General features: G+C 45.7%; 1 protein-coding gene across 1 annotated transcript; it reads left to right on the forward strand.

Annotated features, from left to right (window-relative positions):
* The first annotated feature begins 5351 nt into the window (after positions 1-5351).
* On the forward strand, positions 5352-17272 carry LOC119458824 (uncharacterized). The gene is made up of 5 exons (XM_049671456.1): positions 5352-5454; positions 9069-9184; positions 12724-12903; positions 14560-14649; positions 17177-17272. The coding sequence occupies exons 1-5, from the start codon at positions 5436-5438 to the stop codon at positions 17270-17272; spliced, it is 501 nt and encodes a 166-aa protein (XP_049527413.1). The 5' UTR covers positions 5352-5435.
* Positions 17273-19414: the final 2142 nt, after the last annotated feature.

A 19414-nucleotide genomic window follows, 5' to 3' on the forward strand; every position in this document is an offset into this window, starting at 1 on the left:
CTCGCTTCCGAGCGCGCGGCGTTAGCCCACTACGCCACGAAGCGCACATAGACACACGCACCACGATGGCAATAAATACCCAACATTAACGAAAGGCCGCGTTTCTAGCGCGTTTCTAACGCGTTTGTGCTAGCGCGTTACGGCCCGTGTAAGAAGCTGGTGTAAGACGCTGTGGCCTCTCCGCCTTACCTTCAACGCGTTTCGAACGCGCTGCCCAAGGCGGTGGCAAGTCAAGTTCAAGTCGAGGAGCGTTTATGAATACGGGGGGTATACTCTCTCAGAAGTCATGTGATGGCGTCGGCAAACGCGGTGCACGTTCCGGCATGTGTAAACGGCTGCGTAATACGCTGTGGCCGCTCCCCCTTACTAGAGAGTACTGCACGTTTCTAACGCGTTTGTGCTAGCGTCCCCTTAAGCGGGAGATCCGATGATTCCCTCCGGAGCTTCGCCCACTCATCATCATTCACCCCGTGGATATGCTGTGATTTTTTTATCCAGCGGCCGTGGTTCAACTGCTGGACGAATGGCTCGTCGTAAACACCAATGACGTCACGATGGCTGATTTGGCCGCATAGAGCCTAGACCAACGCCTCCCTAGACTGGTGTTTTATGAACGCTGGCTCAAGACTGAACAAGATAGCGTTGTTAGACAAAAAAGAAAAGAGGCTATATTAGGCCAAGTAGGTATAAAGACTTGACTAACATGCGTGTATCGGATCAGAATGAACGGCATAAGCAGTGCGCAAATCATTCGAAAATATCAATACAGTTGTATCACATCTAGTTTGACAACAAATTCAGAATCTAGTTTCTACGATGATCTCTTCAGATTTCTTAATACAGATTACAATACTAGAAATGCAATTCAGAGACTATGAAGAATACGCGTTCTTGTTTATCAAGGTGTCGTTTTTCTCCAAAACAGTTTTGGCTTCCTCAAGGCGAACGCTTTGTACGCGTTCTGTATGAATGCACTGCGGCACTTCCAGAGGGGATTCGCCGTTTGATGCACTAGTTTTTGCCAAGCAGCCTTGTTACCATGCAAAAGAGTGCAGAAACGTGTTGTTTCGATTGTCGATTCAGCGGATACTCTGTTCATTATCCAGCGGCTGTGCTCCGGCGTAATGTGAACGCTGCAAACGAGAACCAGCTGACCGTCCATTGGATATAATAAACGCAATGCGCATGCAAGTCTTTACGGCTGCCGCCGCTCTGAGAGCTCGCTTACGGCCACGAGTAGCGAACGCGGTCATCACACTCGACATAGCTCATTACAGCTCTACGCATGTCCCGGCGTTCGCTCCTGATAATTTTCACGGTACAGCTGGAATGGTGTTCGCCTTCTTCGGGTAAATTTTGCATCGAATAAGCAAATAAAAACGTGTTGTTTCGGTTGTCGATTCAGCGGATACTCTGGCGTATGGTGAACGCTGCAAGCGAGAAGCAGCTGACCGTTCGTTGGAAAATGGGGGCAAGCGAAGCTCGCGGCAAGACGACGCTGTCGCAGGCGTTCCGCATCGTTTGCCCTAAACTCAGGGTCGGCGGCTCTTCGTTGGCGTTTGGGCTCAACGTCACGCTCCCGCAACTCGGGGTCCGCGGCTCTTCGATGACGTTTCGCCTGGGCTTCGGAAGCCCTCACGCTAGAATCGAACGACAAGCTTCGCTTAGCTCCATTTTCTCGACAGGACAAGGGCTGGTGATTTTGTCTCTTTGGGTCCCACGTGTGACAAGGGTAGTTCAAAGGCGCGTTAAAGTTCCCCGACCCCACAGGGGCATGTGCCACTGAGCTTAGACGCTTTGTGCACTATCACCAGGATCGGCCCACTTTTCAACGATCCTGAATTCCCTTGCCGGGCCATTGAGCATTATCTTTGCCTTCTGCGTATCAATCTTCAACCCCACTCTTACAATTTCTCGGTTAAGGTCCTCAATCATTTGTTGTAATTCGCCCCATTGTTGCTGAATAGGACAATGTCATCTGCAAATCGAAGGTTGCTGAGATATTCGTCGTTGATCCTCACTCCTAAGCCTATAAAGCCTCGCTTAAAAACGCAATGCGCATGCGAGTCTTCCCGGCTACCACCGCTCTGAGAGCTCGCTTACGGCCACGGGCAGCGAACGAGGTCATCACACTCGACATCGCTCATTACACAGCTCTATACGCATGACCCGGCGTTCGATCCAGATAATTTTCACGGGACAGCTTCACAATACACAGCTCGGCTTCAATTGCGCAATTACAATATGTGCCCTGAAGTCAATAAATAAAAATTCAACAGCGAGTCTTTTTTTTTTAATCAGCTGCCTTGGCAGTGCATATCTGACGTAGGTAATTTCGCCTCTTCCATAAGCCCGCTTGAATATTTGGACCACAGCAGGCCAGAACAAGTTACAGCTCAAGCCGACCTCTCATGCCTTTCTGTCAATAAATTAATCTCTCTCTCTCTCTCTCTGGACCACCGTCTTTTAACGCTGGAGCCTTTTAATTTTTTTAAACGTGTTTTTTTACTTATTCTCTCTCTCTCTCTCTCGAATAAGCAAATATATTCGCCCTCTACTGTGGGTACAACTTCTGGCTGGGCTAGTTCGTGCATCTTTTAGATCAAATGAGATCAAAGCAGGCAATCGGAACACTTGCACAGACTGCTAGGAATATGTTTTGTAACTCTATCCAAACTATTCATGCAAGATGGTGGCGTCCGAGATTGAGCGATGTGCGCCACCCAATCTCAGAGGCCATGCCGATACGTTATTCGGTGTGTCGCGTGCCATTGACGGTTTCGGCGAAAGGATTCTGAATTTCGTTTCTGTCGCACGGATTCGGAGTGTGCCAGAAGAGGTGCTCCATTCTAATTTTGAGACTTCACAGCCTTCACGCCAATTTGGCTTTACTGTGGTGCGTTACATATGAACCGATTGTTGACAAATGCGGACCAAACAACTCGTGCTTCTTTCTTCGTTTATTTCTTTTCACTGCGTTTACGTTTACAACACGCCTGGCACAGCGGAATTGGCGCAAGGCACAGAAGTTTTGTGAGTGACTTAGTTGGTAGTGCGCATTTAAATGTTGTCGGAAGGTGGAGACGTGAGAATTGCTTTCTGCAGTCGGTTGGTTGGTCGGATAACTTTATTCCCAGTTATGGCCTTATTCTGTGGTGGGGAATAGGGGATCACGTGATCGGAAGGCACTCCAGGATGGTGCATCCCTTGCGATCACAAGAAACGCTATGCAGTGTGTCCGTCTCTGAGTTCGCGGGAGAAAACCACTCCTCGTGTTCCCTTGATTTGGTGGGCGCAAGTGCACAGTTCTAACGTCTTGTGTCCTCTTCCGCAGAAGATCTCTCGATGGCAATAACTGTCGTTTGAGTCTAGGATCCGCATTTTGGGCAAGACGTGATATGTCTCCTAGTTGTGATGGCTGCATTACAAGTTAAATCATGTGCGATCACTTTCCAACCCGTTCGAGCTTACTTTTCGTTGCAACTATAAAATGGCGCTGCGCTCAGTCCTTCTATCTCCCTCCCTTCTAAATTCGTTTAAGGCATCGCACGCTCAGAAACACATATAACCTAACAGTTCTTTTCTTTCTTTGGTTCAACCAGTTTCTAAAAAAGGCGCCTGCGTTAGAGGGCGCTGGTCCAAATTTTTAAGCGCGCGTGTGGAAGAGGCGAAATTTCCTGCGTCAGAAATCACGCCGCCCAAGTAGCTGATTAAAGGAAAAAAGACTCGCTAATTGAATTTTTATTTATTGACTTCAGGGCACATATTGTACTTGCCAAATTCAAGCCGAGCTGTGTATAGTAAAGTTATGTCAGCTTAGTAGAAACCCTGAGACTAGTGCAACTTTCTAGATATACGCCTACGTCCTTAAAATATGCTGCGAAATGAATTGACGTGCTTGTCAACAGTTTCCCCAAATCTTTCCTTTAGCGGTTCAGAACTATTTTAAGTGGAACGCCAAGGCATTTTGGGGCAGATTTGGGGGATGGATGTTTACAAAACAGTTCTAGTCATGGGATTCCCGCTAAGCAGACGTGACTCTCGGCTGTGTCCCAAAGCTAATAAAAAAAAATCGAACATCTTTAATTTCTTACCTGAACACTGCGATTTCTCATGCACGTGGTTTCCGCCTCTCCACAGACTGCACTGGCATATCTGCCAACTCTCCCGAATTTTTGCGATTTTACAAACGTTGTGTCATTAATATTTTTTTTTTTTTTTGCGAAAGATAGGTTCAGTTCACGAAAAAGTTTTAAACGTGCCGAAGGACGGGGTCGGGCCAGATGAGAAAAAATATATTATATACAAAAACAAATTATGGTAGAATGTATGTGTCGCCCTTTTGTAGCCACAATAGTCGACTGTACGATGTACTAGCGGGGTTCTCGCTTCGAGAATGTTTAGTAAAAAAAAAAAAAAAAAAAATGTTACCCAAGCCGGTGAAATACGCAACAACATAGTCGCTCAAAAGTCAATGTGATCAAAGAATTATGTGTTGCTTGTCAGTCTAAAGGTAAATCATCGTTAATTAGGTGCGTGTATATCCCATAAATGGTGTGTATACTCGGGGCAAAGTTCAATAAAATGCTTGCTTTTACTCCCCCCCTCCCCCGCCCTCTTGTCATGTCCGCGAAATTTTTACGTATTTTAGTGTTGACAGGTCGGCCGGTATGCCCCTGAAAAGAATGCGGAAGCTCGCTTTCTGTCACAGCTGCAATTAAAATTAAAAAAATTGCTGTTCGAACTCCAATAAAATCTTATAGGTAGTACATATATATAATTTACGTACTAAAAAGATAAAAAAATTCCGACGCGCCCCTCTTGTGTCGGCCTTGCTGAGCCCACAATTGCCCAATTATCCAATATTCTCGGTTCTTTCTGCTTGTGTCTTTCGCGTATTTCGCACTCTGCTTTGAATATCTCTGACTTGCGCGTCCTCCCGGCCGTTCAATTATTGGGCAATGCCCCCTTTGCGGGTACATGCCACATCACAGGGGCATCATCATAAACATCACCACCACCACCATCATCATCACCAAATTAACTCACTTGGCGTGTCTGCTGCAGTGGAGGAGCACAAGAGCACCATCCTAAACGTCATTACCACCGTAATCGTCATCATAGTCATCAAATTCACTCACTTTGCGCGTCTGCTGCAGTGGAGGAGCACAGGAGCATCATCGTAAACATCAGCACCACTGTCACCATCATCATCATAATCAAATTAACTCATTTTCCGTGTCTGCCGCAGTGGAGGAGCACAGGGGCATCATAATAAACATCATCACCACCACCACTACCATATCATCCTCATCCTCAGATTCACCCACTCTGCGTGTCTGCTGCAGCGGCCCGTGCCGAAGCTGCATGCTGTGTACACGAGAAGAAGCAGAAGAGGCGTCCTTGGCCACCGCCCCCGCAGCCAGGCAAAAAAAATGAACTCTTCAGAAGAAGGTATTTCAACCCGATGTAAATGTCGCTTCCTTTGTCTGTCGTGTATATCATCGGGCAAGACAGGCGCTCACGCTGCTGTACGTCATGCGTTTCCCAGCAATGACTCGGTTACTAACTTGGCTAGAAATGCGATGCCTTTCGGGCAGCGCGGAGAGTACAATGACGTATATCGTGTGGCCCAGCTAACGTTAGCGAAGCTGTTCAACGAAAAAGAATGAATAAATATTTAAAAAAAAAGCGGTGCGAGCTACAATAATAAATCCTAAGCTGTTTGGTTGTCAGAGGTCTGACGACCGAACGTTGTAGATTTTAAAATTGTATCTGGCACCGTGTTTTTAAAATATTTTTCTTTTCTTTTTGTTGAATATCTTAGCTAACTTTAGCTGGGACGCCCTATATTCTACATACTTGGCAACATTCCCACATGTTTTTAAGGTTTACGAATTTGGTCTCCTTCTACAATTTCACGAATGCTGCGTCAAGTTTTACTAAAAAAGTAACTTCTGTTCGCGAAAATGTTTTAACGCTCTTAATATTCGAAAGTGGGGCGACGCAAGATTGCAAAAAATGCACGCAGAAAAGAAAATGTGACGCTACCTGTGCCACCTTCTCTCATAGCACAAGACGCCATGTACACGTAGATCGCAGTACTTAGTTCAAGGAAGATTTTCCAGAGATGTTCTTTGCCACGCATGATTGGCAGCACCAAAATGGCTGAAAAAGTCGGGGATCCAAAAACATGTCGCTTGTAGATATCTGCTGTTTTAAGATTGTCGCTTCTCGCGTGCTGCGTCTAAAGGCAAATTACGGTTAATAAAGGGCTTGATAAAGTGTAACCCCCAAATGGTGTGTCTCAGGGCAATTCTTAAAATTAAAATTCAGCGGCGATTTAGCGGCAAATGCGAGAGAATGCGTTAGAATTACGCCGCACCTCTTTGAGGTCCCGGGTCTATGATTTAAACCGGGTTCACCACATTGCATAATGTTGAACAGGAACTCCCTAGACACAGAACCTGCCTCATTGAGTAGCGAGGTGCAACTGACGGTCGTCTGCTCCGAACCACCGTGGGTTGCACAGATATATATATCATCAGTCTATATTTATGTTCACTGCGGGATGAAGGCCTCTCCCTGCGATCTCCAATTAGCCCTGTCTTGCGCTAGCTGATTCCCCAACTTGCGCCTGCGAATTTCCTAATTTCCTCATCCCACCTGGTTTTCTGCCGTCCTCGACTGCGCTTCTCTTCTCTTGGTATCCATTCTGTAGCCCTAATGGTCCACCGGCTATCCATCCTACGCATTACATGGCCTGCCCAGCTCCATTTTCCCCTCTAAATGTCAACTAGAATATCGGCTATCCCCGTGTGCTCTCTGATCCACACCTCGCTCTTCCTGTCTGTTAACGTTAGGCCTAACATTTTTCATTCCATCGCTCTTTGTGCGGTCCTTAACTTGTTCTCGAGCTTCTTTGTTAACCTCCAAGTTTCTGCCCCATATGTTAGCACCGGTAGAACGCAATGATTGTACACTTTTCTTTTCACCGACAGTGGTAAGCTCCCAGTCAGGATTTGGAAATGCCTGCCGTATGCACTCCAACCCAATTTTATTCTTCTGTAAATTTCTTTCTCATGATCAGGGTCCCCTGTGAGTAATTGACTTAGATAAACATACTCATTTACAGACTCTAGAGGCTGACTGGCGATCCTGAATTCTTGTTCCCTTGCCAGGGTATTGAACATTATCTTTGTATTCTGCATATTAATCTTCAACCCCACTCTTACACTTGCTCGGTTAAGGCCCTCAATCATTTGCTGTAATTCGTCCCCATTGTTGCTGAATAGGACAATGTCCTCTGCAAACCGAAGGTTGCTGAGATATTCTCCGTTGATCATCACTCTTAAGCCTTCCCCGTCTAAGAGCTTGAATACTTCTTCTAAGCAAGCAGTGAATAGCATTGGAGAGATTGTGTCTCCTTGCCTGACCCCTTTGTTGATAGGTCAATAAAGTCTTTTCTCTTTGTTGATAGGTAACTTTCTACTTTTCTTGTGGAGAACCAAGGTAGCTGTGGAATCTTTGTAGATATTTGACAAGACATTCATGTATGCCTCATGCACTACTTGATTACGCAATGCTCTATGACTGCTGGTATCTCTACTGAATGAAATACCTTGTGAATCAAATGGCCATATATATATATATATATATATATATATATAACCCAGGCTAAATATAGCCTGTTGGCTTTATACAGTATAGTCGTGGTTAACACATATCGATATCCTCTGTTTCCATTCTCCTCGTTATATATATATATATATATATATATATATATTGTTACAACGTGTCACTGCCAGTGAAAAGTGAGGTAAGTGAGAGAAGAAAACGAGGAGGACAATTAACATTGCTCTACGCTTCCTATACGCTCTTTGTGCTTTGATCACTAAAAGTACCCTTAACCCTCTCCAGAGCCGGTAACACATAAGCCAGTAGAATCATTCTTTGGTGCGACTAAGTGTTCGTGCGGTCCCTAAGTGACCAGAGGCCGGCTCATCGTGCGTAACGCACAGAACAATATATATATGAACGAGAAGGAAGGGAACGGAGGGGCCCGATTTTGATTAATCATGTCATAAGAAGCCAACAAACTTAGACGCATAGGCAAACATGGGGGAAATTACTTGAACACACTTATTGAATTAAAGAAATGACAAATCAATGGAAATGAATGTGGATGAAAAAACAACTTGGTGGGGAACGAACCCACGTCTTCGCATTACGCGTGCGATGCTCTCACCATTGAGCTACCCCGGCGCCGTTTTCCCATCCACTTTCCGGGGTATTTATGTTTTACAACTAGAAACTAACCCGGGAATGTTAGCCAGCGTCACCACTCTTAAACCTTGTCGGCGGATGTGGAAAATTCTGTCTGCCGCTTTCCACTTTCATTTCGATTAATTTATCATTTCTTTAATTCAACTAGAAAGTAAAGTAATTTCTCCCTATGTTGTCCTTGGCGTCTTTGTTTGTTGGCTGCCTCTCATGATATATATAGGTCAGGCAAGGCGTGTGTAGAAGTGAGAGTGGTCGGCACGTGGCATTCTGGTGATGCTTGGAATAGAGTAAGTTTATGGTCTCCCTTCCTTCCTAAAGGGAGCCTATACAGTTACTCTAGGTTGCACCGGGTGAGAGAAAAAAAAAAAGAAAAACTCACACGGATTCCATGATGTCAGTAGCACCGTACGCGTATTCCTAATATTTTTTTCTTTGCGTATGCGTTCATTTAATTTGAATTTTCTACACACTATTGATATTGATCGATTGATTGCATGACTGACCGGCCGACTGAGTTTTTAACGTTCCACCAGTACCTTTGGGATCAGTGCCTTATTGGGGTTGATGGAGCTCCGATTTAACGAAGACCAGTTGATGTTCTTCTACAGTCACCTAACTGCTAGAACTACGTGCACGCGTGTCCTTGTTATCCACCCCCGTTGGAATTCGCGGAAGGGAGTCGAACGCGCGACTTCGTGCTTTGCACCATGTACTATAACATCATACCCGTGGGTGAACCACCACTTCTTGATATATCACTTTTTCTGTTTTTTGGGGGGCAGGATACGAGCCGCTGCCGGGTTCAGCTCCGAACTTCAGGAGAGATAGGCCCATCTTCGAAATCAACTTCAACGACTACATCGGAACGGTCAATGGTCTCTTCAACTTCATGGAGATCGTAAGTTATAAGCGCGCATATTTACACGCGTGGTAATACGTTTTAACGTAAACAGATGTTTAAAAAATATCAACCACGTCATGATGCTTTCTTCGCTAGCCGTTCTTTCAGCACGGCAGGCACTGGATGATCGAATAGCTGTCGCAGTCCGTCCACTAAATAACAATTATTAGTTAATTAACTTTCCAATTGCTTGTTCTGACGCCAGCATTGCAGTGGTAGCATTGTAGAAGGATGCATCATCATCATCATCATCATCATCATCATCATCATCATCATCATCATCAGCCTATATTTATGTCCACTGCAGGACGAAGGCCTCTCCCTGCGATCTCCAATTACCCCTGTCTTGCGCTAGCGTATTCCAACTTGCGCCTGCGAATTTCCTAACCTCATCATCCCACCTGACTTTCTGCCGTCCTCGACTGCGCTTCCCTTCTCTTGGTATCCATTCTGTAACCCTAATGGTCCACCGGTTATCCATCCTACGTATTACATGGCCTGCCCAGCTCCATTTCTTCGATGCATTAGGGGGCAAAAGCAATTGACGCGATTGTAAAACCACCATTGAGATATACCTGGACAAAAATTTGCATATATACCGTGTGTGCAAGCTAACGTTATCGAATCTGCCCAACGAAAGAGAGAGAGAGAGAGAGAGAGAGAGAAAGATAAGAGAAAAAAGATAGTGCAAGATACAATTATAAGACCCACGGTGTTATTCGGTCGACGGCGTTCCGACAATCGAACACCATAGGTCTTAAAATCGTATTTTGCACCGTGTTTCTTTAATCAAGCTAACGTTAGCTGGGACACCTATACTATGAAGAGTGTTTTATTTTGTCGTTAACATAATTAAAAAAATCACTCGTAGCATGCAGCCCAATTTCGCTTCTTGAGGTACATTATTCTCAAAGGCAGACCATATATTTGCGCGAGAAATCAAACTGAATATTTGATTAATTATAGCTATAGCATTGCTTGCTAATTAACTGTTAAACTAATTACCTTGCATCACATTTTGCAATTTACGAATTGTAGCCAATGATTTCTAAAGTGATATCCACTTGGAATGAATTCTGAGAGGAACCAGTTTCGATATATGTTTCAAAAGTTTCATTGGTGTTACAGTAAGTTTAGCGCTTCAATAAAAAAAAAAGGAAAAAAGTAAGTGGAACAACAGTGCACTTTTACTCTAAGTTTGACTGCGCTTATCACAAAACTGGCGCTCGTTTCGAAATTTGATCGAAGTAAACGTGCCTTGCGAAATAACCAGCTTCAAGTTGTGCTTTGCAGTATATGGACTATTATTATTAGTTAGAAAGTTGGTTAGTGAAATTTCCTTAATTAGTGAATTGTGCATAATTATTTTCAGTTTAAGCAATGTCAGCGTTTTCGAGTAATCCAGTTCAAGAAGTTTATGTGTGTTATATGCCAGAGGTTATTGAAAAAATTTAACGTTAAAATAAAGCTCCCGTTAAACACGCACACGCACGCGCGCACACATACACACACAATTGTAACCCTTGATCTAAATTGCTCCATGAGCCGACCATTAGTTCTACAATAATTCAAAACGCTTCATTAAATAATTAGCATAATTACGCTAATTAACGTTCTCATTAATTACTTTATGGCACATATTTTACGAATTATAGGCGGTGAGTTCTCGAGGCGTATTCACTTTGTACGAATTCTCAGGACTGCATCAGTTTCAAAGTGTCCGACGAAATGCAATGTGGTACCAGTTATACTTCTTTTAAGAAAACGCTGTTTTATGCATTGAAGCACAAAAGTACTTCAATGCACTTGAATATATATATATATATATATATATATATATATAATATCGAGCCCTTGGGATTTTCTTATTCTGGTCACTCACCCCAATATTTGATTAGTTATTCGCTAGTTTCCCATATTACATCCCTATCACTATAAAATAATTTACACCCTTAAAATGATTAAGAGTGTAAATAACTGCGTAGCTTACACCCTTGCATCCTTTATAGGTGTAAGGGTGTGAGTTATAGATTAATATACACCTTTATTTACAGTTTAGAGTCTAAAAATGTTTACACCCGTCAGGGTGTTTGCTTGTCCCATGGATATCACCCGTAACGTTGGGGCTTTGAAACATCTTATAGAGCGCGACAACAAGCTCTACTAGACACGCGATGAGGAAAAGCGTGGTTGAAAACTGTGACAGCCTTGGGCGCACTGAAATATCCAATAGGAGAATTTGACAGCGATAACTTTGAATGGTTAATAAACGCACTTTTCGTGTCGGCTGTCCCAGCTATCATCATTTTTACTTGCCTGAAAAAGTCGGCAAACAAGATACCATCCTTGGTTGGTTCCCACTAATTATTCAGTCTTACTCCTTAAAGGTGAGGATGTTAGACACGGGACAACCGAACACCTTTTATACACGCATAAAAATTGGAGGTTAACAAAGAAGGTCGAGAACAAGTTAGGGACCGCACAAAGAACGATGGAACGAAAAATGTTAGGCTTAACGTTAAGAAACGGGAAGATTGCGGTGTGGATCAGAGAGCTAACAGGTATAGCCGACATTCTAATTGAAATTAAGATAAAAAAAAGTTGTCGCAGTTTCACCTGAAAGGTGAAGCATCAATTGCGATAGCAAATTTGAAGAGAGCTATACGGAGTAATGATATCAGCTTTATCAGCTGTATAAACTTGGACATGCAGCAGCACCGGCAACACGCAGAACTGTTGTCGACGCCGTCGGCGTTTTGCCCGCGTTCGCTCAAAATGCGTGCGGCGTTGGTGACTGTTGCCGGAGCCTCTGATATAAATAGGCACTTGGTGCCGCAGCTAAACGTCGCCTCCCCCCTCCTCCCCCACGGCCTTTCGCGCGTCGGAAGAAGGCACGTTTGCTCTACATATATGGTGATTGTTGAGGAGGAAAGAGACGCCTACTTCTGCAGCCCTTAAGGGAGCACAGCGCAGAACGCGCGTTTGTTCTCCGCCGTGCGTTCACTCCCCGTGAAAGCGCACGTCCCTCGCGCCCTTTCACTCGCACATACAGCGTTCGGCGGCGGCGACGATTTCATTTCCAATGACGTCATACGGTACCTCACGGCGACGGCGACGGCGACGCCGACGGCAGAAATCTGCTTTTGAGTGTCCATATAATTGCTATCGCAATAAAATGGAGCTGGGCAGATCATGTAATGCGTAGGGGGGATAACCGGTGGACCATTAGAGTCACAGAATGGATACCGAGAGAAGGGAAGCGCAATCGAGGACCGCAGAAAATATAGGTGGGGTGATGAAATGAGGAAATCTACAGGCGCAAGTTGGAATCAGCTAGCGCAAGACAGGGGTAATTGGAGATCGCAGGCAGAGGCCTTCGTCCTGCAGTGGACTTAATAAATATAGGCTGCTGCTGCTGCTGCTGCTGCTGCTGCTGCTGCTGCTGCTGCTGCTGCTGCTGATGATGATGATGATGACATACACGACGGTATACCGTCGTGTATGTCATCATATATAGATATCGCTGCCATCCGCAGCTGGGCGGTGCCACGCTGTCCGTGTTGCTGACCTCTTCGGACTCGAGGAGGTCGAGGGAGTCGAAGGCGCAGCGCTTCCTCTGCGGCTCGGCGTACACCTTCAGCTTCAACGGCTTCTACATGTTGGTCGCCAGCATGCTGAGCGGCACCTCGGCCGTCTACCTGCCGGTGCTCTTCTACGTAAGTGAGCTACTGTGTACATCGTATACATTCCGCGTTTAAAGGAATACGGACATGGGAAATACTTCCGACTTGTCCGTCTAAGCGAAGGACAACTGAAGGACGATTTGGCGTGTCGTCGTCAGCTGCCTCGATCTCATAGATAGCTGTCGATGTCGGAGATACGATCAACTTTTGCGAGGTCTCGCTTGACTCGGTGTGCCACTGTAAGCCGATTTCCACCCTTATGAGTCCTTAAGGGAGTGCAAATCGGTCTATAACTCACAGCCTTTTCACACCAATGATGTACGGGTGTGATTTACACACAGAAAACACCTTTAAGGGTGTAAATCGGTTTACAGTGCACCGGAGACGTGGGCGTATGCGGCGCTGACTGTGTCATAGAGTGTATAGTACACTGTCATCGGAAGTGGCCGCTCGAGAATGTCGCCCCGGAAGAACGCTTAGCACATAAAAAAAAAAAAGCTCACACGCTCCTTGTGACCTCCGAGATCTGTAGCGTGCACCGCGTGTGTCGGTAATCTCTGAAGGCACAACCCGGTGAGAGTACGCAGCAATTTTTAACGTGGAGGAAGGAAAGTAGTACACTCCACCCCATAAGTAGTTTGCTGCACTGTGGAATCTGCAAGACCCCTTAGCCAATAGAATGGCCGAATGCCCCTCGAAATGTGTTCATCCGCGCCGCGTTGTCTGCTCCGCGGCTTGCTGAATTCGCAGTGTTTACTACGTGCATGCGCAAAGCTCCTAACAGGTCACGTGTCTCTGTAACGCGTTATGCACCAAGCGAAGAATTCACCGACGGTTACGATACTCCCTAATGCGAAGTTTGAGCGCAGATCTATACTTGTTTTTATTTCGTGATATATTTTGCTGGCGCGGATAATCTGTCTCGCGCGGCACGTTGCAAACGGAGCGAAGTGCCGCGCGAATGACTCGCTAATCGGGAGATTGCGAGAGGCAGCGCGCGGGTGACGCGTGGGCGCGATTCAGAGTAGCCGCGGCAGACAGACCTCCGCTCATGCAACGCTTTGTTTTGATGCGCTCGCCGCATGCGTTATCGATGGCGTCATCGGTGATCAGACGACGCGCGCTACTCTGGCGTTATCTCGGAGCGATGGTAGCGCTATCTCGGAGCGGTAAAACGCGTGCGGCGCGCCGCCGGCGTTAAAACGCAGCTGCGGTAGACGGGCAACAGGGGTCTCATTTCAGGAATCGCCAGCCGTTTGTGCGCAGGCGCGAGTACCAGCGGGTGCGAGAGAGAAACTCTGGGGGTATTTGCTCCTTGAATGTCTGACTTTGTCTAGATACTACGGAGGAGAAGTTTCTTGGCTTGCTTCGTATACGTTTGTCCCTATAGGCGGGATATAGAAAAAGATATTGGAGATATACGAACGGTTGTCAAGCCACCCGAACAAGTGCGTGTCGATTAAAATCTACCGAGAACCAATTACACTCGTCTGAGTCAGCCGAGTGCATGCAGGGTCGCGTGGTGGAGAGAAAGGTGGAGGAAATGGCTTCGCGGAGAGTTGGCTTGCGAACCCAGGCTGTGTGACGTAATTCTACCTCCTAGTTTATTGCCTTCCTCCGTGATTTTTAATCTGATCAGTGGCCACACACCACGCCTCATCCCTCTGGGTCGTTGTTGCGTCTTCGCAGTACGTCCTGTTCCAGGGAATGGGCGCCGCCTGCTACATCATCAGCGGCATCATGGTCGCACGACAGACCCACGAGGTGTCGCTACAAGTCGTGAGTACAGTTTTTTCTTTAACTGACTCCGAAGGGAGAGCATGTCAGCTACTTTAGACCAGTGCTGGGCGCTTGAGGACTGTCTATGCTACAGCCAAAAGTTTGACAATGCAGATTACATTGGTCGCTGGCGCGTGAAAGCCAGGGAAACGATGACGCGTTAATAGAAATGAGCAATTCCATTCAGCACCGAATAGACGAGGCGAGCGCAGGGGTCCAAGAACCATAGGGATTCAAATGCAGCCACGGGCAGAATAATATGCAAGAGACAGAGATAAGCAAGAGGCGGGTGGAGGATATTTAACGGAGAAATGTTGTCGGAAAGATACCTGTTGTGTGACGGATATTTAGGTACACACTGACACAAAGTACTCAGAAAGACAGCCGGAGGCAGAAAGACAAGTCTATCTATCTATCTATCTATCTATCTATCTATCTATCTATCTATCTATCTATCTATCTATCTATCTATCTATCTATCTATCTATCTATCTATCTATCTATCTATCTATCTATCTATCTATCTATCTATCTATCTATCTATCTATCTATCTATCTATCTATCTATCTATCTATCTATCTATCTATCTATCTATCTATCTATCTATCTATCTATCTATCTATCTATCTATCTATCTATCTATCTATCCTATCTATCTATCTATCTATCTATCTATCTATCTATCTATCTATCTATCTATCTATCTATCTATCTATCTATCTATCTATCTATCTATCTATCTATCTATCTATCTCACTGGGCCGGTGTGTGTGTGGGGTGGGTGGTTGGGTGTGTGCCTGCCTGACTGCATCTGAATCATTTTGTGGCTGGTAGGACTAAAAAAAAAGTTCAAAGGCCATTTAACTAATGAAAGATGATTCCCCTTGAGCGAGTTGTTGGGGTTGAGAATGGGGCGGAGTCCCTGCGCACGGCACTTTATCGTGTCACCCTTCGCCTGAGGGGAGTAGGAGGAGCGTCGGACTACCTATTTTTTTTTTTACTGCATTACCAATGGGATCAGCCCACATTTTGATACTGCACATACCCACAAGAACGGCCCACATTTTTTAGACTGCACTTTCTCCGGGATTGGCCCATGGAAGAGGCCTGAAACAAAAATACTCGATACGAAAAAGTGGGGTCACTCGCCAAGGAAGACGTCAAAAGAACAGTTATTCCATTGAACCTTAGACCATGGAGAAATAGAGTATAGCAGGAAGCAACTCCTGATTCAGGTGATCACCCAGCTAAACCTACCTATAAGAGCTGAAATTTGGGCGAAGTTTGTGGGCTCGGCCTAGGCTTGTGTCCTCGTTTTTTTTTTTGCGCTTCAAGTCAAGTACGAATAAACCCACCTGGTCGTTGCTTGAATACAGAGAATCCGCCCATGCAACGTGTTTCACCAAAAAGCCAAATTAGGCACGGAGTTTAAACGGTTACTGACACGATATTTCCGAGTCTTCATTTTCTGCTTTAAATAGAGGTCTAGTGCTTCTAAACACCAGGGAAAATACTTTCAAGCCCTGGAGCCCCGTGAATACTTTAGTATAATGCTTATTCTAGAGCCAGTTTCGGTTTTCATTCCCAGGAGGATGTGGTGCTGTTACGTCACGACACAGTATGTGGTCACGTGGGAGCAGGACATTGCGACGTCTTGACACTCGCTCGGTCGTTCGCTGCGTGGCTACATCGGCCATCACAACGAATAGCAGCATACGAGGCGACCGAGGGAGCCGGAGCTTGCTTCGTAAACGCCGCAATGCCTTGCTCCCACGTGACCACGTACTGTGTCCTGACGTCACAGCACAGCATCTTTCTTGAGAATGAAAACCGAAACTGGCAGTAGAATATGAGCGTTTATTTACGGGGCTCTAGGGCTTGTCACAATGTTTTCCATGGTTCAAAGGTCTGGGACGCTTATTTAACGACGAAAAAAAATGAGTAGTCAAAAATAGTATGTCAGTACCTCTTCAATAGGTGATTATGGGGGATGTGTAGCGGGCGAAGTTTAAGGCTTGTGGGTTAATTATGACTTTGGGGCAACATTTACTGATAGAAGCGCTCGAATGCAGCGACTTCTCTGGAAAATTGGGTTTGCGTTTCGTCAAGGCTGGACGAGTGTGCTGTGTTTAATTTTTTTATTGTTCTCTCATCCTCCTGAGACTCGTAAATAGCTATGAGACATAATCGCTCTTCAAGCTGGTTTTTATCGCCTGCTGGTATTTTACGAAGAGGAAAAGCTTTGTGAAAAAAAAAAGAAATAAGGCATGTGCAATACGTTTGTACAAGAGGTCTTAGGAGGTCATACTGCGTTATCTCGTTATCTCGTCGCCGGGCTGCCACATATGTTTGCACATACACAACGCCAGAGATAGAAAACTTTTGCGGTGACGTTGGTCCAAGCGCATTCTCCTCTCTCCCAGCTGCTCTCGATGATAAGCTATAGCACCGAGCTTCCCTTGAATGATCCGTGTAATGCCATCGCATTAATGTTTTTCTTTTCTCGAATCTCCGCGCTCTCTGCAGATGGTCGGGCTGTGCACGGGTGGTATACATGCCTTCCACTTCGCGTACGTCTGCTACAAGAACTACGCTGAATCCAAAGAGAACAAGTGGTTCTAGGCGCACGCCAGAGACTCAGCGTGGGCGAGCTTGTCTCGATTAAAGCGTGTCGCCATTGGTATTCGTTCTGCTCGTTTGGGCTACGACAGTGTGTTACATGCTGGTCTGTAATTAAAGAAAAAAAAACACCGAATCTGCAAACTTCAGCAATGCCAGTGGCAGCGAACTTGCGCATCCATGAAGCGCACACCGTGGTCTTATCAAGAATCGCTTCCAATAAAGTGTCTGCATTATAACCGTTTCTTTTTATTTCGTGACGCACACAATGTTTCATTTCCTGATTTCCAATGGGCAGCGCTTCGAAGCACTCGTGCATTCTGCTACGCGCTTCTTCAGATTGACTGAGAAAAAAAAAAAGAACTGAGTGCCATTCCACTCTGTGAAGGTGGATGACCAGCGGAGCTGTATATATGGCGATAAACTTTTTTTTTGTTCATTATTCGCTCATTACGTATCGTATTCCTATCAGAAAACTACTGGAAATTACGCGCAATTCACGCGCAATTGCGTCGACCTTAGCTCCGCCACATCGTTGACTCTTTCTTTACTTGACCAAAAGGCTAGGTGAGTCGGTCCCGCAGGTGCAGTTAATGGTAAAATGAGGTTTATGTTCGACTAATTGGCGCTAATTACGCCCGTAACAATAATATGATCTATTCTGTGACTAATTCTCGCTTCTTTTGGGCACCGCCGAAGCCACCTGCCTGACACGATTGCTTCGCGGGAGCCCTACTTAGTCCAAGCGAACTCATCCCATTTTCCGAAAGTGTGCCGTACAGCGGCTTTGCCTCAGTACGTCTATATCTACGGTGGTGCACCCTTTACAGGGGTACAATGCAATGTTCTGCGGTTCTTTCGCTGTGTCACGTGTCGCGCTGTTTAAAGCTATTGTTTACAAGATGAACTAGCAGCCCAAATGAACACGCTGTCAGTGTGGTTATTTTCGACTATATTGGCGCCAATTACGCCGTACCACCGTACGTAATCTGCGACTAACTCTAGCTTCTTGAATCATTCAGGTCCACATTTTGTTACTTCTTGTTGAACCCGGTTATATCGAACCTGAGGGGATCACAAAAGGTTTGATATATAAATTCGATATATAAAATAAAAATGTTATAGACAAATTTTCAAGGGGATTTTACAGCTGCTCCATACACACAATAATTCGTTATATGCGAGTTCGATATGTCCAGATTCGACTGTATTGCGACTCGCTACGATGCTGAGGATACACGACCGGACATTTTTTTCTGGAATTGGTTACAAGATACTGCGATCCCAGATACGCCAAATTCATGTGAACTCATCTATGGAAGATTTGTCCGCAAAAAAGGAAAGAAATTAATCGGCCGAAAGTTGAAGCATTTAAAGCAGCTAAATTTTAGCGTTGCGCTCGAGCTGCTCGCACAGTGTTTTAACAGTACGCGGAGACGTCATGGAGCGACGCAGCATGCGAAACAACTGCTGCTGCACCACGGAAGCAGCGCCCTGGCGGAAACCAGGCATGTCACAGGCACGTTGAGGAACATTGGCAGCAGCGTTGCTGGCACCGTGCCTCGATACTGCACGATGTAAGATAGGCGGAAAACCGTCAGCGTCTGTCAGCGCTTAATGAAAGTATTAGAAAGGCTTAACCTGACGTTCACAATCCGTTTGATTCAGACCAGCGTATATGACACGATGTGGTACGCGCACAGTTCCTCAGCAGGAACGATAACGCCTGCACGCGCAACGCTCAAGTCAGCAGCGACGCGGGAACGTTGCCCAGGGCGGCGGCAGTGCCGACTTAGCAGAGCAGAGTGACGGTACGCCCATTTTTCTCCGTGGTTCTTGCAGCCAAACACACTGGGCGTCTCTGGAGGCCTTATAACCCTCCATGCGCTGACTGCGCATGCACCGCCGATATTGTGACAGCACGATGGCGCCGGCGCCAACAGCGTGAACGGGCCTCGAGTGTCCGTGTAATTGTTATCACAATAAAAATTACTAAAGGAATGCCGGCGCTAGTGTCCACCGGATTTGCAAGTATGGCGAAATAGCTAGCCAACATGGGAACGACTGGCAGAGTGCACGGATTTATCTAAACTTCCTCTTTCTGCCTTCAAACGGCTATGATACTTTTAAAACACATAATTTGCA

This window comes from Dermacentor silvarum, chromosome 7, assembly GCF_013339745.2.
Source record: "Dermacentor silvarum isolate Dsil-2018 chromosome 7, BIME_Dsil_1.4, whole genome shotgun sequence".
In the NCBI taxonomy this organism is placed as follows: domain Eukaryota; kingdom Metazoa; phylum Arthropoda; class Arachnida; order Ixodida; family Ixodidae; genus Dermacentor; species Dermacentor silvarum.